General features: G+C 42.5%; 1 protein-coding gene across 4 annotated transcripts in view; it reads right to left on the bottom strand.

Annotated features, from left to right (window-relative positions):
* Nucleotides 1-4,630: 4,630 nt before the first annotated feature.
* Nucleotides 4,631-22,581, bottom strand: part of LOC110505123 (teneurin-3-like) — a 181,696-nt gene continuing 163,745 nt past the window's right edge. For all 4 annotated transcript variants that reach the window (XM_021584110.2, XM_021584111.2, XM_021584112.2 and 1 more), the window contains 6 exons: nucleotides 22,178-22,353; nucleotides 15,522-15,757; nucleotides 13,960-14,256; nucleotides 11,724-13,335; nucleotides 11,344-11,474; nucleotides 4,631-6,870 (listed from right to left, as the gene is read on the bottom strand). In XM_021584110.2, the coding sequence (XP_021439785.2) occupies nucleotides 6,118-6,870; nucleotides 11,344-11,474; nucleotides 11,724-13,335; nucleotides 13,960-14,256; nucleotides 15,522-15,757; nucleotides 22,178-22,353 (3,205 nt within the window). In that variant the 3' untranslated portion in view covers nucleotides 4,631-6,117. The remainder of the gene's footprint in view (nucleotides 6,871-11,343; nucleotides 11,475-11,723; nucleotides 13,336-13,959; nucleotides 14,257-15,521; nucleotides 15,758-22,177; nucleotides 22,354-22,581) is intronic.

Raw genomic sequence — 22,581 nt, 5'->3', positions numbered from 1 at the left:
TATTTCTGATAAATTTGATGTTATTTTAATGGACAAAAAAAGTGCTTTTCTTTCAAAAACAAGGACATTTCTAAGTGACTCCAAACGTTTGAATGGTAGTATAAGTAGACTTGCAATCATAATTGATTGTAGCGGATATAAATCAACCACAAGCTACCGGTGGCTGAAAACACAATCGACGAACTAGTGACGAATTTCCAGTTAAGGGCGGTCAATTTAAAATGCATTCCTTCCTCCCTCGCCCCTTGCCCTGCAAGTGTAAACTTGCCAGATGTCATCAGAAGTGTCCACTTAATTTGAGGGCTGAGGGGATAGGGTGTGTCTTTTAAGTGTTTGAAATGCAGCCTCGGGCTGAGACAAGATCATTTGGGGCTAAAGCCCCGAAAGCCAGGGTCTGATGACGTCAATGCTGGTTGGCGACATGGTACCAAGCCGCACTGGTGATGCAGAGAGAGCTAGAGCAGTCACTAAAGCAGCCACAGCCCTAATCCTTTGTTCTTGTCTTAGCTGGTATACACCGAGATGAGCAAAATGGAGGACATGCTTGATGCTTGAAGCAGTGATCCAGACAGTCTTGATTGATCGCCAAGCTTTTGCAAAGGCCAGACAGTCATAAAGGCCAGTTGTGTTGGTTTGTTTTCTCTCTGATACTTAATTGATCAGTTAATGGCAATGCTGGCCTTTAAATACATGTGGTCTCCATGTCCTGAATCAATACAGCCAGCAGAGCAGAGACAACAACTGGCAGCCTATTGCTTGTGCTCAGTCTAGACTAAATATGAAGGATAAAAGACAGTAACTGACCATTCTAGTGGTCAAACTTTATAAGCTCCAATCACTGCCTTTTGTTGGAAGACTTTTCAAGGGAATATATGACTGTTTTAAGCCCTATAAGCCCAAAGTCTCCAGGTTGGGGAGGCACTTAGTGACGAAGGAACAGTAAATGTTTGGCTGATCAAGCCATTCTGATGAATGTGTCGGGACAGGACAGCAAAAATGCCACAGGTCAGATTCTACGGCCATCAATCCACTCTGGTCTAAACCAGTCTTGTGTTTTTTGAGGGATTTGCCAACAGATTTCGCTCACTATATCTTTGAAAATGTCTCGAAGTGGCAGACAAGCCATCTTGTACCCGACATGCCATCTTGTACCCGACATGCCATCTTTATTACAGTACAGTAGGTTAGTGGCTACAGGCTAAAACATCTAAATAGACATCTCTGTACGGGAACGCTCATGCATTGCCTATGGCAACACATACCAGTAAACCAATGTCCCTCATTTAAGTAAATAAGGTGTGTGTTTGTATAGACCCATGCCACGCGATGCGATTGCAGTAGTATTTCAGGCACTGGGATTTTGATTGCCAGTGTACCCACTACCCACCTTTGGGTCGCATAATATGAATAGGAGCCACATCAATTGAACCTCTTTCACATTCCTCTGAGCATGTGCTTATTGCATGATCCCTGTTGGACTTTGACATACTTGCAAAGTCATACCATCGCTTCTCTGCTGTTCTTTGAAGTAGGCCACGTCGCAGTGTTTGCTTTGAAGGTGCCAGTTGTGGTCACAGTGCAGTGCTTATGTTGAGCTATATTTACTTGGTGAGCATGCCCTTTGCTGTGGTGGTTTGACAACATCTCTGGACACTAATAGCCTATGCATTCATCTGATGCTGCAGTGATGTTTGAAGCTGCTCCTAAAATAGCAAGTCATGGAATTATGCAGTCTTCTCTGGAGCTGAAAATGGTCTCCTTAAGATTCTGCAATATCAAAACAACAGAGCTAGGAAAGCAAGACATTTTGTGCAATACAAATTCAACACAATTACTGGCTGCATATTGTATAGCAGTAGGTACTGTACTGACCAGCTGATGAAAATCCAGGAATTTAGCCTTAACATCTTATTCACTTAATGCTCATCTATGGCACACACTATACCACTAGAGAGCGTCATAGAATTGTATGGACATTGATTAAGTGATGAGAGTTCATATGAAATGTGCTCCTTCATTTCCTTTAAATCTAATTATTCACATAGCATGGATCAGAAATAGACTTAACGCCATATGTATTTGGACAGAAAAGCTACCATGCCGTTTCTGTTGGGCAAAACACAACCAAAAACTGCAAATGCATCCAACGTTTTTTTAGTGACACGCTTGAGTGCATGCTAGGAATATGGGACCGAATAGTAAGCTTTTGACTACTTTAATACACTAAAAGTGAATTTGTCCAAACATGTATGACGTCTTCAAATGGGGGACTAGATACATCCAATTCTTTCATTTACAAACGGTGATACATGTACTCTAATAAAATAAACATTTCTGTACTGTCACCTTATATGAAACATTTGATCTCAAATCCAAAAAGAGTATTGAGCCATTTTAGCTTCACTGTCCAAATACATTGTATTGAGTATACATATGCTTCTTTAAAATTAGGCTGGGTACTGCATATAACCTGTACATTTAGGAGAAATGGAGTATCACTGTAAGAATTATTCAAAGGGTTGTGCCTATGATTATGTGAGTAGGCCTATACTTGAGCCTAAAATGTGTTTAGAGTTTTTGCTGTGTCATCAAATACAACTCTTAAGGCTTTGATCAACACTCTAATAATTGGGCAGAGCCCTGGGATTATGAAGTTGATAAAGGCATCGGTGTTTGGGGTATCTGTCTAAAATCCTGGTGTGTTACACTTGGTTCAGTCACAATTCAAGGAAAACGTGTTACAAACAGCTGACTTCAATGAGGAGCAGTATGTGGCCTTCTTGGCTCCCCAGATGGAATGTCTTCATAATCATTTTAGGGCAACATATGGGAAATGAAGGTCTTGTTGAACGCTTTGTAAACACATTCATTAAAGAACGTTTGATATTCTCTTGCTTTACCCAACCACCTTCCAAGGATTTACCAGGTATTTTTAAGAAAAAGGCAAAAGATTTTAAAACCAAATGACAAATGAAAATGGCTGACTTGATAAAATGTACAAAAATGTTTGAAAACACGTTATGATAATAGCTGCTAAGAACAAGTAACGGTTCTATAATTGGACAAACTTGTTTAGGTGATATGCATTTCTGATTTTTTTTGTGTTAATTAAATATTTATTGGACAGAGGCTAAGTCACGTGGCATCATGCGTGATCAACATTAGACTTAGAGGAGACAATATTTATATAGTGATACTCTAACCATCTTTACACGTATTCAGTTTTTACAAAAAAAATACACTGTTTCTGGACAGGATATTTTATACTTTTATTCTACAAAATCTTGCAGTTTTTATAATGGAATATCAACCTTTCCTTTGTAACATCAGTGATGAATATAATACATGCTTTACATTTTATTTGCAATGTACAAACAACATAAATTACTTGTTATGAGACTAACATTCAAATGGCCAGTTAATCAATTTCTAAGGATCGGACCCTTTTTTAAAATATTGGCTTAAAATCACATACCACAATCTAACTACCGGTAGCTCAGGACCTGAAGCAAGTGTATGCATATTCTTGATACCATTTGAAAGGAAACACTTTGTAGTTTGTGGAAATGTGAAATTAATTTAGGAGAATATAACACAATAGATCCGGTAAAAGATAATACAAAGAAAAAAACGTGTTTAAAAAAAGAAAAGTTGTCATCTTTGAAATGCAAGAGAAAGCCCAATATATGACTTAGGAATCTAGGCACTATTTAGATTTTGGCCACTAGATGGAAGCAGTCTATGTGCAAAGTTTTAGACAATCAATGAACCATTGCATTTCTGGTCAAAATGTTGTATCAAGTCTGCCCAAATGTGCCTAATTAGTTTATTAATACATGTTCAATTTCATAACTGTGCACTTTCCTCAAACAATAGCATAGTATTATTTCACTGTAATAGCTACTGTAAATTGGACAGTGCAGTTAGATTAACAAGTATTTAAGCTTTCTGCCCTTATCAGATATGTCTATGTCCTTGGAAATGTTCTTGTTACTTACAACCTCATGCTAATCACATTAGCCTACGTTAGCTAATGTGGGGGGGGGGGGGGGGGGGGGACCGATCCTGTAGAGGTCCATAAACAACATTTCCATCCACAGTTTTTAAGTGAAGTCATACTGTATAAAAAGGATCACGACAGCTGTGATGGAAACAGGAAGTTTCGGTACAATTTAATGAATCCCAAGAGAAAATTGTTGGTTTGACATTTGTCGTCAAAATTAATTACGTGAGAAGTGGCAGTGGAAATACGCACAAATATTGATACAATAACAGTCACAATGAAGTAAACTTGGAGTCAAACAATGTGTGTGTGGTGTGTGGTCCTTCCATTACGACTTGGGAAACCATGCAGTTTATTAGGCTACAGATGAAATAAATGATGATGAACTTCACAGGGTCGTGAAAGTGCACGTTATGAGCTTGACGCTCCTTTCCAATAGATGTCGAAGGTCTTATTCTGGTGACATGATGATCGATGCTTGACTGCCATTTGACAAATAAAGATATTCTTGCTCTTAACCCAAAATAATCTCATCATGTAGACTAAACTACCTTACAGGGCCTACTACTTGCCAAGACCAGAGATTTGCTATTTAACGCAACAGTTTGTGACAAAATGCGATGGAAACACATTGAACAACAGATTTTTTATTTGGTACATGAAAACTTAAGCGAAAAAGTACATTATGTGCACTAGGTCATCGCGCACAGATTTTTATCCTCAACAAGTCATCTTGGTGGAAAAACACCACTGGTGAGAAAATGCAAATTTTCTTTATGCAGATTTTTGAATATTTGCATGAAAATCTGTTGCCAATTGGATGGAAACCTAACTACTGAATACAAAACAATACAATTCTTGCAGAATTGACTAAACACGGTGTTACTGTGCTCAGACGAGACTCGTATCTGATCCAGTCTTGTACTTACCTCATACCTTTTGCCCTGATCACAAAACCAAGACAAAGTCTGATTCGCAAAACAAATATTTTGTGTATTAAAACATGTACGTTGTTACGATGTCTTTAAAAAAAAAAGTAAACCAAAGGGGAATAGGCATGAGTTTATCAAAAGCACTGCTTCTCAATTCCGGCATGTACTGTAGGTGTGATGGTCATGAGTGAGAGGAACCGCAAAATGAAAGGTCATTGATTTAAAGAAAATGTAAATTGTTTCCAGTAGGCTATCATTGTAAATAAGAATGTGTTATTAACTGACTTGCCTTGTTAAATAAAGCTTGAATAATATGTATTTATTTTTTATCCAGATTTTTATGAAATATGACCTATAATTACTTACAATATATTAAAAAGCAGTTTCTGTGTTGGAATGGTGTGGGCATACTGCAACAAAATGGTGTGGGCATATACAAGTCATTAAAAACATTCATGTGAGTAGCTCATTCTCCTCTAGACCGCTGACACCATACTCTATGAGGAAATAGTAAGCATTTTGTAAACGGTCTGTTTGAGATACAAGTTTGAGGTAGGGTTTTTAAGTGTTTTTTCTCCAATTTATGCTTTGGCCACAAATACTAATATAGGACGAGTCAATAACATTATTTGGGTATGAGTTAACAGAATTTGCATTTTAAAAGTGAGATTTGTACTGGACAGTAACTTTAAGACAAACATCTGGTAATGGACATTGCCTAATTAAGAGTAAAACATTTCCAGATATGTGCACTGTATGTAAACATTTAATTTCACCTTTAAATACTTTCTTTTAATTTTAAGCAGACAACATTTTGTAAAAACAAAAAATTAAAATAATAATAATAATATTGAACTTTTGCCCAAAACACCTATATTTCTCCTGGCTCCTGGTTGAGAGCTCATAGTCCAATCAGAGATTGTGCTACAGAGGTACATTTTGTCACTGCCCATATAAGGCTTGGCGTAGTTGTACATTTACTCTGTAGTAGTCCCCTGTTAAACAGCATTGCACAGCATTGCTTTCGATCCCATATGATTTTTCAAAAACACACACTTACTCGGACATAGCCATAGTACTCTTTGGCCATGCCACTATTGTTGCTTTCGTTCCTACCATCACCACTCCTCTATTGAAGCAGGCCGTTCAACGTCTTTTTGGCAGCGAGTGCACAGCAGTTTGTTACCTTTTCCCTATTTCACTTTGCCGTAGGAACTGAATGTTTTTCGCACTGTCCGCTAACTCCGGGTATAGCTCGATGGAAAGTACGTAATACCCGTCGTACCCCTGCACTTTCCCACTGCTCAGAAGCTGCCTCTTCTCTCCCTCCGTCCATGGACGGACGCCCTCCTCGCCGTCGCTCACCCTCTGCTGTTCGTTGGCCCACGCACTCACTAACGCCCTCTGGCGGGCCAACTCAAGCACGCGGGCCTTTTCCTCATCCACCGTGGAGCCATAGCGCACGTGCAGCGCTAGAGGCCCACGACCCAACTCCACGTCTGCGAAGCGACGCGTCCGGCTGTCCATGACCGTGGTGGACTGGGACACGCTGACGTTGACGCCATTCTCCAGGGTCTTATGGCCGCTGGTGAGGCGCAGCGCAGCAAGATCACCGTCAGGCAGGCCCGGCTTGACGAAGTAGTGAGTGTCACGGCCATCCACGGTGAAGTGCAGGTTTTCCAGGTAGAAGGCATTGTTGAGGACTGTGGCCACCTTGATGCAGTCCTCGTTGGCCACATTGAGCGTGTGAGTGTGGGCAGTGCCCTTGTAGATGGCGAACATGACAGCCCTCCCGATAGGGGACTGGGCGGCTGAAAACCAGAACCAGGGCTTCTCACCTCGACGGCCTCGGCCCGCATGGACCTCCGGCAGCCGCTCAAATGACAGGAGGGCATGCGCTTGTCTAGTAACTTCCTGCTGGACCCCAGAGATGGACTGTAAAGAGAGTGCAGTGTAACGTTAACATCTGAGCAGAACTTCACACTGCAGTCCATTCAGGAGCAGAAGCAGGCTTCAAAGACTTTACATGTGCCTGCAAGATAATTGTTTTACCAGGCAGTGGGATAAAACTAAAACAAGGTAAAATGCCAGTGGGGATGGTTTTGTATATCAAGATTACCTTGCAATTCATGACAGTGTAGTAAGCATTGAATAAACAAGAATCACTTTTGTGTTAACAATGACAAGTGGAAATGTCACATATGTAGCGCTTTTAAATGTCTGTGTGCATTGCTTTTAAATTTGTATTACGAATGTGTAATGGAAGGACAACTATCACACTGTCTTGGATAGCAGAAGTTATTAATTGGATACAGCAAATACAAATGTGAAGATTTGTTATTTGCTACTTTTCCCCAATTGTTTACACACTGGCCCATGAGGCAGGATGACCCCAAACCTGTAACTGATTTAGAAGAACCATGCAACAAATCTGCAATGCTACTGGCACATGCTTTGCGTTATACTCAGATTGCAATAATATAAGAAACATTTGTGACAACACACAATTCTCTACCTTTGCACAACCTTCACAACTAAATCCTATTGTGTGCAAATTGAAAGCAACACTGTTCAACAAGCTAAGCTCAATTACCAATTGATCACTTTCACATGTGCAAACACTATTTGCGTAAATGTTCCCTTTGCAATCAGACCTTTGGTATGGATAAAAAGGCGACATGTGAGAACTCCTGTGTTTGGAGAACAATGGAAGCAAACTTGGCAGAGAGAGGTAGAGATGGAGTTGGAGGTGGTGGTAGAGGTTTAAGTGGAGGTAGAGGTGGAGGAAGACCAAGAACAAGGAGAGTTCATATCTGATTAAATTCGGGCGACTGTGGTGGACCACGTGGTCAACCATGGTTTGGCCTTGAAAGAGGCTGGGCAGAGAGTGCAGCCCAATCTGAGCCGCTTCACAGTAGCATCCATCATTCAGACGTTCCAAAATGAGAATACTGTAGGTACGTACTGCAGACACTGGAAATAGCTACTACTTTTACTACTTGACTGTAGTACAACATAAAGCACAGTAAAGTCTGTAGATTCAAATACATACCGTAAGGGGAAACCAAAGAAACGTTTCAAGTATTACTGTACAGTGCATTCGGAAAGGATCCAGACCCTTTGACTTTTTCCAAATTTGAGTTACGTTACAGCCTTATTCTAAAATGTATTAAGTAATTTTTACCCCTCATATATCTACACACAATACCCCATAATGACAAAGCAAAAACTGTTTTTTGTTTAGAAATGTATTAAAATAAAAAAACTGAAATGTCACATTTACATAAGTATTCAGACCCTTTACTCAGTACTCTGTTGATGCACCTTTCACAGCCTCGAGTAATCTTGGGTATGACGCTACAATCTTGGCAGATCTGTATTTGGGAGATTTTTCTCCCATTCTTCTCTGCAGATCCTCCAAAGCTCTGTCAGGTTGGATGGGAAGCATCGCTGCACAGCTAATTCTAGGCTCTCCAGAGATGTTTGATTGGGCTCAAGCCTGCGCTCTGGCTGGGCCACTCAAGAACATTCAGAGACTTGTCACGAAGCCACTCCTGCGTTGTCTTGGCTGTGTGCTTAGGGTCGTTGTCCTATTAGAAGGTGAACCTTCGCCGCAGTCTGTGGTCCTGAGACCTCTGGGGCAGGTTTTCATCAAGGTTCTCTCTGTACTTTGCTCCGTTCATCTTTCCCTCAATTGTGACTAGTCTCCCAGTCCCTGCCTCTGAAAAACATCCCTACAGCATGATGCTGCCTCCACCATGCTTCACCGTAGGGATGGTGCCAGGTTTCCTCCAGATGTGACGCTTTCCATTCAGGCCAAAGAGTTCAATATTGGTTTCATCAGACCAGAGTATCTTGATTCTCATGGCCAGAGTCCTTTAGGTCCCTTTTGGCAAACTCCAAGTGTCTTGTGCCTTTTACTGAGAAGTGGCTTTCGTCTGGCCACTCTACCGTAAAGGCTTGAATGGTGGAGTGCTGCAGAGACGGTTGTACTACTGGAAGGTTCTCCCTTCTCCACAGAGGAACTCTGGAGTTCTGTCAAAGTGGCCATTGGGTTCTTGGTCACCTTCCTGACATAGGCCCTTCTCCCCCGATTGCTCAGTTTGGCCGTGCGGCCAGCTCTAGGAAGAGTCTTGGTGGTTCCAAAATTCTTCCATTTAAGAATGACAGAGTCCACTGTGTTCTTGTTGGACCTTCAATGCTGCATAAATGTTTTGGTACCCTTCCTCAGATCACAATCCTGTCTCTGAGCTCTATGGACAATTCCTTCCACTGTGACTTGATTTTTGCTCTGACATGCACTGTCAACTGTGGGACTGTATATTGTCAGGTGTGTGCCTTTCCAAATCATGACCAATCAATTGAATTTACCACAGATGGACTCCAATCAAGTTGTAGAAACATCTCAAGGATGGAAACAGGATGCCTGAGCTCAATTTTGAGTGTCAGAGCAAAGGGTCTGAATACATATGTAAACAAGGTATTTCTGTTTCTTTTATACATTTATAGATACATACATTTGCGCTTTGTCCTTATGGGGTATTTTGTGTAGACTGATGAGATGTGTTTTTATGTAATCAATTTCAGCATAAGGCTGTAACATAACAAAATGTGGAAAAAGTTCAAAGGTCTGAATACTTTCCCAATGCATGAAATTTGGAGCGATACTACTTTGTAACATGTTTATCTGGTATACTGTTTTACTGTAGTGCTTACTGTGCTATGTGCTATTTTGTTTTTGTAGGACTGAAAGACGGTAGAACGCGTCTCTTTACAGACGAACAGGAGCCTGCCATTGTGCAAATGGAAGTTGTAAATAATGCCATAAGACTGTGGGAAATCCAACAGCAAATTATTGAAAACCAGAGTGAGCTCATCAACCATAGCCCCCATCTTGGGGCTCGCCTGTTCTGCATGTTATTCTGGCATTAATACGTATCACATATCAGTTTGCAAACAATGTATAAAACAATATATATCATTGAGTTAATAAGGCCTTATACAAACATGAGCTCTTTTTTGTTTCTTGAGTAAGGCAGGTCCAAAATACATGTGTTTCAGCCTAGCTCAGTGCTTTCTGTGGTGGTGGGGCAAGCCAGCAGAAAATACGGAGCGTTGAGCCGTGATTGGCTCTGTGTTATGTCACTCATGGGGACACTACGTCACATGAAGAGAAATGAAGATAAATTATAGATAAAACATATCGGTGCACATCGGCCATAAATATTACACAACAAGTTAGAAATCTCAAATTCAACGAGTGGTTTGGAAGGAATCCTTGACAGTGGCCGTGTGGTCATAAATGTGGAATTAAGAGGCTCCTTTTCCAAGTTTAAAATGATAAACATTCAACATTGGCCATGCTGTCAACGAAGCATTATTTGTGCCGCACTCAAAACAACTGTTAACTCGGAACTGCGAAAACTTGACTTCAGTGAGTTCAAGACAATTGGGATGTCAGGAATAAACGAGGTCCAACTGGTAAAATACTTTTGAACGGTCATCCAACTCGGAGTTGTAAATCCGGCCTCAAGTTGTTTTGAAAGCACCATAAATCCAGAGAATGCCAGACTTTGATGACAACATTTGCTCATGAAGGACCGTCGTGCCACCTTCCTCTTCAAGTGAGCACAGCACAAGGTGAGTCCATATGCCAGGGAGTTATGTATACTGTAGCTATGTATACTGTAGCTTTATTGGTCACATACACATATTTAGCAGAGGTTATTTGACTGGTAGTGTATATTTAATGTACGTTTGCATTTCTACTGTATGCGTGCTTATGGTATGCTGTTTAAAATGTATTGAGTCATGTTGAAATCTAAAACAAAAATGTTTGCATTTGTGTGACTTTCTTGTTTGAGTATACACAAACAATATACAGTATTGAATATGACACATTAGTGTGATCTGGGTTGTCACTCAGTTAGATACCTTTTATTTGTTTGTATGTCTCATTTGTATGCAGTTTCATTACGAGAAGGGGGTACATGATTTTGATTGCGGCGTTTCGTTTTGCAAGATGTCCGTGGGGTCTAGGGAAATTGGCTAACTGTTTTGTGTACCTGAGATGTAGTTTCAGCAAACGTGTGTTAACAATTGTGAAAAACTATAATCAAAGAATAAATGTAATTTGTACTTGTTCCTATGCAAAAGCTGTCCAATTAAATGGGATGCTATGGGCTAAATAGCATTCCAATTAAAAAGATGGGGCTACTGAACAAAATATAAATTTTAATAGAAAACTGTAGAGCATGCTTATTTTCACCCGGGAGTGCTTGATATTCAGCCAGCAAACAACTATGGTCTTCTAGATCACCCTGTTTACTATACATTTACCTAATATATGGACCGCAAATAGCATGACAATAACTGAGATTTTGAAATCATGTCAGATATGAAACCAACCGGTAGATCGTCCCAAAGCTGGCTCTTCTTCAGTTCATAGGAGGGGTGGGTCAGGTCAAACTTTGGGACTGGGAAGCCAGGAATGGTGTTGTGTAGATGGAAGCCAAAGGTTACTAGCCAGCTATTCACATCTACATCGGACAAATAAGGGCAGAGTCATAATAAATATTTAATGGCATGGTTATGTCGTAAACAAATATGAAAAATGTTTTATAATATAAGTATTTTGTGTCTTAGTTAACATTATTAAGCTGGTTATACATGCATGAACAAAGCACGTATAAACATTTCATCTTTTGAATAGCACATTTGAATAACATGTATACACTACGTGCACATTAAATATGACGAAGTAAAATAAAAGTGAATAAATATCCTACCTGCCACATATTCTCTCACTTCATGTACTTTGCTGATGGGGTTGTTGTTTCTGAACATATAGAGATTAAAAGGACCTGGCTCTTTCCCCACTCGTTTCCACGTGCTGATGTCAGGCACAGTCCACCTGCCGGGCATAATGTCATAGTCCCTCTCACCAAAATGCAACAATTTGGTCAGCGGATCATAGAGCCCCCCGTGGAACCCCAGCACCACTTGAAAGTCCGGGTTGGAGTCAAAGTAGATCTCCCCATACGCCGTGTACTGGACCTGCTTGATCAGGAGGCCGTTGCTGGTGAATACGGCAAGAGGGGTTCCGGTGTTGTCACAGGCGATGTAGTACTCCTCTCCGCTGCTGATCTCCTGGGCAAACAGGTGGCCCTGCAGGTCATAGTACATTGAGGTGATCTCAGAGCTGGAGTGATTGTAGACGTGGGTGATTCTGCTGGGGTAGCTCAGGTCTGCATAGAAGTATTGCAGGTGCTGACCCAGGCTGGCCTTGGTGGACACCCTTCGGCCCAGGCCGTCGTAGCGGTACTGGATGATCCAGCTGTTGCTCTTGCTATAGACGCGCGCCAGGAGGCCTTTGGAGTTGTACTCAAAGATCTCAGAACCTCGCTGGCGGAGGAAGCCATCCTCGTCCATGCGGTACTGTACATCTCCCAGGCGGGTGATGCGGTCGCGGAGGTCGTAGCGCAGGGGGAGCAGGCGGGCACCGTTACCTGGGTTCAGTAGGTGGAGGTTGCCATTCAGGTCATAGGTGTAGCGCCACATGACCTTGTCATTGAGGTAGACTGTCTGGAGCTGGCCATCCACATCATACTCGTAGCTGTACTTGGTGGTGTTGGCAAACGGTCCGATCTTGATCTCCCTCTTTGTACATCGCCCCGCGTCGTCGTACTGGAAAGTGATCCAGTACATGAGGGATCGGAAGATCTCGTACTGAATCTCCTTGATCCGGCCATGGGCGTCAAAGTGCTTGGTGTAGGTCATAACGGCCGTGGAGATGATCTGGTTGATGTCATAGTAGATTACACCGAACTTGCCGAACTGCTCGACTTTGCCGGATATGTCGTCGAACTGGTAGAGGTCGATGGGCAGTGGGGTCTCATTGATGACACCCTGCACGCTGGTAATGCGCAGGCTGCTGTCATAGGTGTAGTCGAAGCGGGCGTTGACCATGCCGTCCTCGCTGAAGCGGAAGATCTGCCGGTCCACCAAGGGGCCCACTTGACGATAGCGGATCGAACATATAAAACCCTCGTTCTGCAGGTTGACCGTCTTTAGCACGCCCGCCATCTCGTCATAGGTGAAGCTGACCCGCGTGATGTCATACAGGACTTCGGCTAGCTTGTTCTGTCGCCGATACTTGTAGAGGACCTGGCGTCCCGTGCCTAAGTGCGCCACTCGCTGGAGGAGGCCGTCCTCGCTGTAGTCCACAGCGACAGAGGCATTGCTGTCCGGTGGGTGAAAGAGGTTGCGGTAGTAGCCCACCGAGCGGACCGTCTGCATGGTGTAGCGTGCCACACTGGGCATGGTGACTGCAGATAGCCGATCCTGAGAGTCAAAGTCGAAGATGTACTGACGCTGGCTGTGGAGCAGGAGCACCATCGACTAGAGGAAAGATGAGGGAAGGGAGAACAAAATTATTTACACTTCTTTAAATATTCATTTTTACACGGTCCACAAAAGCTATGTTTTATGAATACAAATAATTATATATACACCACCAGCTCACTAAATAGCCTAAACAATTGCGTCAGACATTCTCACGTTTATTTCTGTCTCATAACATTTTTGCAGAATTAACAGTTAATTAATATGCACTTTGGATGCTAGAATTGCTTTCAGTGGGCTGCCACCCTTTCAGTGTGCCCCATATTTCTCTGTTGACACGGCCTATCCCAGTCACGCGAAGAGCTCAAGGAGGGCGAGGAAATCTCTGCATGGTTTTGCATGAGGAAAAGTCCTTGGAACTGAGTCCGGCAGTAAGTTATCTCACTTATTTTAAGTTCTGCGAGAAGTTAACATAATGAGCAGCTCTAATGTGGGAAGGTACATTATGTGTGACTGTGTGTGTGTGTGAGATTTAAAAGTTCTGCTTCAGCAAGGTGTGTGTGTGTGGCCTCGATTTCAATATACAATTACTTTTACCATCAAAAGTACTAAATTTTTGTTTGTGCATTGATCGACCAGTGGAGAAACCAAAGCATTCTATAGAGTCGCTTCAACCCTCACCTTGTCCAGATAGGTGTAACTCCACCTCTTCCCGTCAGCAAACACTCTGGACACGAGGCGTCCCTGACTGTCATACTCCAATCGCTCCGTGGTCGGCCCCCTCTGGAGGGCATTGATCTGCCCATTGCTGCTCAGGCTGACGTTCACGGGCAGCATCTTACTGCTGGGCACCCACAGCACAGGGTGGCCAGTGGCGTCATAGATAATCTTAAGCAGGAACTTCCTGTGGTCGTCATATATCTTCTCCGTCCTCAGCGTACGGTCGTAATCAACCGACAGAATGTTCCGGCCGTTCACCTGTTAGTTGGTAATATGTGTATTGGATCAAAGCCCAGACAAAACAAAAACAAACAGACAATGAAGCTTTTAAGTCAGTCACAGAGAGGGCACTTATAGTTCTGTTTGGATGCTTGTTAAAGTGGCATTTAGTGTGAGGAGATTTTTGGCATTCAGTGTGAGGAGATTAACAGCTTCTTCAAAGGCTTCATTAAACTCTGGCATTTGCTCAGCAAGTCTTAAATCCCACTCTCCTCCCTCCTTAAATTTAATGGGGACAAAATGGATTAGGATTGGCTTATATGGATAGGTGACGATTCGAATTTGTCTTACAGAAGAAATTCATAACCTTTGTAACAATTGAAAGGGAACAGTTCGGCGATTATCTGAAAATTATTCGACCAAAGCTGACACAAGACTGAATCCAAACATTACACTGTTGATTTTATTGTGCAAAAGATGTATTTAACTATAAGGTGCTCTTTGAGCACTCCTAGCTGTGCCGTTAAGGAACTAGAGCAAGTACACTTGTAGTTTTGTTTGGAACAAAACCCTGCATCCACGCCTTCACACAATTACTGTTGCTGTTTTCGCAATCCAAAAAGGGTCCATTATTCATCGCAATCTAAGTAAAGTTGGGCATCATTTGAGTTATAAAATACGATATTGAAGTGTTAAGCTTGCAATTCAGGGAAACGCATCATAATTTTGGTGAGCATAGAAAGGAGTGCCTTCAGGCACGTGTGTCGCTGCAGATTTTCTTCACAATAGACAAACAGCCTCATCCATGTCATCCAGTAACTGTACAACAAACATAGTGATCATGAACGTCAACACTGTTTATGACATGAGCTTTATGATATGGAAATGTTGAGTGCACATTTGGACAGGTGTTTAGCTCGACTGTATGACGACAAAGCGGTACTTATTATAATCCTTAAAGTCTCATCTTTCAAAATGTGTAGAGTCCTCTGAATTTACAGCATTTCCCTCACTCAGACAACAAAACGTTAGCAAAAGTTGCCCAAATTAGCGGGAGGGATGGGGGCAACTTCTTGTTGCGCGTCCTGCTCAGGTTCAGAAGGGCTGTCAGTCAAAACCCATACAGCGCTGTGAAGCAACAGAGTCAGAGCTCCGATGTCATGTATAGCATGTTCCTGTACAGCCACTGCGGTTCAAATTAAGGAATTTAGCAGTGACCAAATCTGAATGCAGCCAGGGAGTCGAGTGTCACAGTTTGTCTTGCTAGTAAGTGAAACTTTTATGAATAAAACAGTGAAACACACCCTTAATTTGCGCCCAAAAACGATGACTTTTCCCCTGGCCTGCTCCTTGCGGAAGCGCCACTCAACCAGATTCTGCCCACTCTCCCCTGGCAAACTCATGTTGCGCCGTGCCACTGTGGGGTTGGCAGTGCCCGCCAGGATGTGGGGCTCAGTCTGGTAGTGGGTGTCCATTCCGTTGGCATAGGTGATCCTCAGAGAGTTATCATAGCCCACCTGATAACTGCTTCTACATTGATCTGAAAATGTAATAATTGATCATTATTGATAACATGATTGATAACATTGTACTAAGTGTTGTGATTATAAATCATTGTCGTGGATACTAAGGGAAATCTTGCCTATGTCGTGGTAGATAACAATACAACTACCTTCCAACAGAAAAACAGATAGACAAACATTATAAAAGGACTATAGAGCTACAATAAATAGAACAATTCACTAAATAGCTTGAAACACAATACAAAAAGTTACGATACAAGGTTTCGGCTCACCCCTCACACTGAAGGAGTAAACCTGCTCACCCATAATGATACATGACTTAAGCTTACTCAACATTGCTCTGAGACCCCAGCGACAATGACAAAAAAAAAAAACAGATTCAAAAAGGCAGCCTGAACTGTTTGTGTATCAGCAAGACTGTCAGCATGCTTCAGTTCGGCTGGCAGCTAGTCGAAGTCGGCTAGAGGGAACCAAACGAGTGTGCTTGCATACTCCCTTGAGAGACCTTTGCTTGAAAAATGAGCAAAAAGCGGCAAGAAAACCATTTGTCCACTTTGAGACGACGTAGCCAGTATACACTTCCTCAAAATAGACAGAATTAATCAAATCAAATCCAATTTTATTGGTCACATACACATATTTAGCAGATGTTATTGCGGGTGTAGTGAAATGCTTATGTTCCTAGCTCCAACAGTGCAGTAGTGTCTAACAATTCACAACAATACACAAATCTAAAAGTAAAATAATGTCATTAAGAAATATATAAATATTAGGACAGGCAACGTTGGAGTGGCATTGACTAAATACAGTAGAATAGAATACTGTATATTAACTCAGGAAAAAAAAAGTCCTCTCACTGTCAACTGCGTTTATTTTCAACAAACTTAACATGTGTACATATTTGTATGAACATAAGATTCAACAACTAAGACATTAACTGAACAAGTTCCACAGGCATGTGACTAACAGGAATTTAATAATGTGTCCCTGAACAAAGGGGCGGGGTCAAAGTCAAAAGTAACAGTCAGTATCTGGTGTGAACACCAGCTGCATTAAGTACTGCAGTGCATCTCCTCCTCATGGACTACACCAGATTTGCCAGTTCTTGCTGTGAGATGTTACCCCACTCTTCCACCAAGGCACCTGCAAGTTCCCAGACTTTTCTGGGGGGAATGGCCCAAGCCCTCACCCTCCGATCCAATAGGTCCCAGACGTGCTCTATGGGATTGAGATCCGGGCTCATTGCGGTCCGGGCTCTTTGCACTTCACCGACATTCCTGTCTTGAAGGAAATCACGCACAGAACGAGCAGTATGGCTGGTGGCATTGTCATGCTGGAGGGTCATGTCAGGATGAGCCTGCAGGAAGGGTACCACATGAGGGAGGAGGATGTCTTCCCTGTAATGCAAAGCGTTGAGATTGCCTGCAATGACAACAAGCTCAGTCCGAGGATGCTGTGACACACCGCCCCAGACCATGACGGACCCTCCACCTCCAAATCGATCCCGCTCCAGAGTACAGGCCTCGGTGTAACGCTCATTCCTTCGACGATAAACGTGAATCCGACAATCACCCCTGGTGAGACAAAACCATGACTCGCAGTCAAGAGCACTTTTTGCCAGTCCTGTCTGGTCCAGCGACGGTGGGTTTCTGCCCATAGGCGACGTTGTTGCCGGTGATGTCTGGTGAGGACCTGCCTTACAACAGGCCTACAAGCCCTCAGTCCAGCCTCTCTTAGCCTATTGCGGACAGTATGAGCACTGATGGAGGGATTGTGTGTTCCTGGTGTAACTTGGGCAGTTGTTGTTGCCATCCTGTACCTGTCCCACAGGTGTGATGTTCGGATATACTGATCCTGTGCAGGTGTTGTTACACGTGGTCTGCCACTGCGAGGATGATCAGCTGTCCGTCCTGTCTCCCTGTAGCGCTGTCTTAGGCGTCTCACAGTATGGACATTGCTATTTATTGCCCTGGCCACATCTGCAGTCCTCATGCTTCCTTGCAGCATGCCTAAGGCACATTCACACAGATGAGCAGGGACACTGGGCATCTTTCTTCTGGTGTTTTTCACACTGTCTGTGTGGGTGGACCATTTCAGATTGTCAGTGATGTGTACTCCGAGGAACTTGAAGCTTTCCACTTTCTCCAATGCAGTCCCGTCAAGCTCCTTAATTTTGTTGGCGTTGAGGGAGAGGTTATTTTCCTGGTACCACTCCGCCAGGGCCCTCATCTCCTTCCTGTAGGCTGTCTCGTCATTGTTGGTAATCAGACTTACTACTGTTGAGTAGTCTGCAAACTTGATGATTGAGTTGGAGGCGTGCGTGGCCATGCAGTCATGGGTGAACAGGGAGTACAGGAGGGGGCTGAGCACGCACCCTTGTGGGGCCTCTGTGTTGAAGATCAGCGAAGTGGAGGTGATGTTTCCTACGTCAGGAAATCCAGGAACCAGTTGCACAGGGCGGGGTTCAGAAGCAGGGCCCCGAGCTTAATGATAAGCTTGGAGGATACTATGGAGTTGAAGGTTGACCTATAGGCAATGAAAAGCATTTTCATGTACATTTGAAGTCAGAAGTTTACATACACCTCAGCCAAATACATTTAAACTCAGTTTTTTACAATTCCTGGCATTTAATCAGAGTAAAAATTCCCTGTCTTAGGTCAGTTAGATTCACCACTTTATTATAAGAATGCGAAATGTCAGAATAATACTTTTCTATAGAATTGAGGTCAGGGCTTTGTGATGGCCACTCCAATACCCTGCCTTTGTTGTCCTTAAGCCATTTTGCCACAACTCTGGAAGTCTGCTTGGGGTCACTGTCCATTTGGAAGACCCATTTGTGACCAAGCTTTAACTTCCTGACTGATGTATTGAGATGTTGCTTCAATACATCCACATGATCTTCCTCCCTCATGATGCCATCTATTTTGTGAAGTGCACCAGCCCTTCCTGCAGCAAAGCACCCCCACAACATGATGCTGCCACCCCTGTTCTTCACGGTTGGGATGGTGTTCTTCGGCTTGCAAGCCCCCCACCCTCTCCAAACATAATGATGTTCAATATGGCCAAACAGTTTTACTTTTGCTTCATCAGACTAGACTAATTTTCTCCAAAAAGTACAATCTTTGTTCCCATGTGCAGTTGCAAACCATAGTCTGGAATTTTTTATGGCAGTTTTGGAGCAGTGTCTTCTTCCTTGCTGAGAAGCCTTTCAGGTTATGTCGATATAGGCCTCGTTTTACTGTGGATATATATACTTTTGTACCCGTTTCCTCCAGCATCTTCACAAGGTCCTTTGCTGTTGTTCTGGCAATGATTTGCTCTTTTCTAGGAGACAGAACGCGTCTCCTTCCTGAGCTGTATGACGGCTGCGTGGTCCCATGGTGTTATACTTGCGTACCATTGTTTGTATGATTGAACGTGGTACCTTCAGGCGTTTGGAAATTGCTCCCAATGATGAACCAGACTTGTGGAGGTCTACAATTTGTTTTGGCTGATATTTTTTCTTCTTTCCCATGATGTCAAGCACAGAGGCACTGAGTTTGAAGGTAGGCCTTGAAATACATCCACAGGCACACCTCCAATTGACTCAAATTATGTAAATTAGCCTATCAGAAGCTTCTAAAGCCATGACATCATTTTCTGGAATTTTCCAAGCTGTTTAAAGGCACAGTCAACTTAGTGTATGTAAACTTCTGACCCACTGGAATTGTGATACAGTGAATTCTAAGTGAAATAATCTGTCTGTAAACAATTTTTGGAAAAATGACTTGTGTCATGCAGAAAGTAGATATCCTAACCGACTTGCCAAAACTATAGTTTGTTAACAATACATTTGTAGAGTTGTTGAAAAACGAGTTTTAATGACTCCAATCTAAGTGTATGTAAACTTCCGACTTCAACTGTAGGTATTCCTGTTTTCCAGATGGAATCTAATCGAACTCAAGAAATCTAGCATTACTTTTGACGTTTTTTTGTAGAATAAATATTAGTCGAACAATTTTACATCTAACTAATGCTTGGTGCAGTATTTCTCAATGAAAAAATTTGCAAAACAATGAGTTGTCTCTTGTTGAACGACAACAAAGACTTTATTGAATAATCCCTACTGTTGAGCAATCACCGACAGTGGGGCCTAGACTTCGGTTTACCTCCAGAAAAGGGTTGTGTGCCTGAACAGCTGAAAAACCCTCACTCCAAAATGAAGAAAAAAAAAACTTCACAAAATGTTGTCATAAGATATATTATGCACCAGTGGAGGCTCCTCAGAGGAGAAATGGGAAGACCATCCTGTCCTCCTCTGGGTACATTGACTTCAATACAAAACCTAGGAGGCTCATGGTTCTCACCCCCTTCCATAGACTAACACAGTATTCATGACAACTTCCAGAGGACGTCCTCCAATCTATCAGAGCTCTTGCAGCATGAACTGACATGTTGTCCACCCAATCAAAGAATCAGAGAATGATTCTAGTAATGTAAACTAACTCACTTTTGTACATTACGCTGGTCCGTACAATTGACCTTATTTTAGCGCCCCAAAAAGCGTAATACTTCCAGATCAACTGTAATATCAATACCATTGTAAAGCACAATTTCTCCCCTTTCCAACAAAATCTATGAAAACCTTCATGATGCCCATCTCTGTATGATTCAAGAAGGCAATGAGCTCCGTCAGATCTTTTTAAAAACGGCGGGAGGAAAGCGAAACCTATTGCGTGATAGTGAGAAGGAGAGATGTTGTGTTGGGAAACGGCTTTTTTTCACTCGATCTGTCCAACTTATCAATTTATCGCCTCTAAAATTGAAATAAAACACTATAAAGGGTTTATATAATGTGTCATGGCATACCTATTTGAAGGTTTGTGTCGAATGTGAATAGTTTTTTTAGGGCGGTGCTAAAGTGATCTTCAGAACTAAACAGTGGCTTTTGAGTAATGATAGCTTGCAGTGACTAGGTATCCCCCTTACCCTGTACCTTTCTTGTTTTTAAAAGGTGAGAGAAATGCTACACCTGGTGGAGAGAGGCTGTAAGACAGAATTGGTTGCTTTATGCGTGCTGTACGTTTACGCCATGACACGTCACAATGTAACAAACAGCGTCGGAGGGGTCCGTTTTTTTCAACTTTTCTCCAATACTATAGAGCCATTACCATGTCAATCAACGCTTGAATAGAAACATAGTTCACACCCCAGATTTTGATGTCAACACAGTCACTACAGTCCCATTAGATTTCTTTGCAGCCTCGTTTGAATGTCGCGGTGCGCACATTTGTACGGAATGGGTTTAGCGTACGTTACTGAAAGCATAAGCTACAGCTAGCTAGCACTGCAGTGCATAAAATGTGGTGAGTAGCTGACTAAAAGAGAGAGAGAAAGACAATTGTTGAACAGTTTTTAACAAATTATTTTCTTAAAAATTAAGGAGCAGCAAGTGAGAGAGAGCTAGCTATATTTCATTGTATTTTTCCCCCACTTACTTAGCTAGTGAATGCAGCTAGATAGTTTAGCATACTCAAACACCAAGCACAAACAGAGAGGGATAGCTGGCTATTCAACACTGGAACTATTCCAAGTCAAGGTAAGCTTTTGGTTTTACTCATTTATTGCCACCGGGGCCCGCCGGTGTAACGGCTAAACTGCTTCCTGTACACTGTACTGAATGATTGTAACAGGTTTAGTAACGCGTTAGTCCTAGTAGCTATGTAGGCTGTGTGTAGCGGTTAGCTGTTATGGTATGAAGGTTTGGCTTGGAAAGTTTTTATCGCCTAGTCACAGACAGCTGTTGTGATGTGCACTGAAGTCCACAAGCTAAGGGAAAATGTGAGAGGAGGAGAGCGCGTAGATGCAAGAAGGAGTTATACAACGAGCAAAGTGATCATGTTGTTTTTTAGTGGCTGCTATGAAAGTGAACTGTGTTTGCGGATGGTCTGGGGTGTATTCATTCCGCCAATTCTACTGATAAACATTTCTTAACTGGTAGCAAACGGAACGAAAAGGTGATAAACATACCTGAATTTGTCCAATAGAAACTCTGGTCTGCAACTGTCTACTAACGATTACACCCCAGATAAGCTAGATGCAGGCAAAAGTGTGCAAGGCAGTATTGAATGTGTCACTGTTTGTCTACTTGGTTACTTAAATGTATCTCTCGACCTGTGCACCTACGTTGTAAACTTTTAATCGTAGGCTAGGTTGTTGCAATCTCATGGTGGGCATAGGGACAATTAGCGTATCATGTATTAGCCTAAACCTATCGGTGTTACATTGAGCTGGGTGAATGGAATATGAATGACAGTCGTCCAATATGCTGTAATACAAATAAGGCCAAGCTCATAAAAACAACATTGCCCTCCCTAATCTTAAACGGCATTGGCCACCACTGATATGCACAAACTCTACCAAACTGTTTCGGCTGAGAAGAATGAGGACGCCATTACCCTGAGCCAGTGTATAGAAGGCACGGATGGTGGAGGTATTGGTGGTAATACTAATTTCCTCATCAGTCAAGGAGCTCTCTATGTCCACAGTCAAGGCCTTGTAGATTTCGGTGTACAGGGTTTTCACTGTTCCCGTGGGGAATGTCACGTTCATTATCCTGCCTTCGCTGTCATACCTGAAAGATAGAGGGAGAAGTTCATGTAAAGGTGATCATTGTGTCATTTTGTCATTGTGTCATTTTGTAGAGAGTATCTAGGCAACAACATCACACACAGTGCCCACACGGTCTCTTTTCACGTAATTTAGTAGAATAACCTTTAAAAGGATCAAATTTGACACTGTAGGCAAACTTCAGAGTGTGTGTCAATGTGAAGGAAGTCACTGACTGCCACCAAATTAAAAC

Source organism: Oncorhynchus mykiss, chromosome 31, assembly GCF_013265735.2.
Source record: "Oncorhynchus mykiss isolate Arlee chromosome 31, USDA_OmykA_1.1, whole genome shotgun sequence".
NCBI lineage: Eukaryota > Metazoa > Chordata > Actinopteri > Salmoniformes > Salmonidae > Oncorhynchus > Oncorhynchus mykiss.
This window is presented reverse-complemented; position numbering and strand designations above follow the sequence as displayed.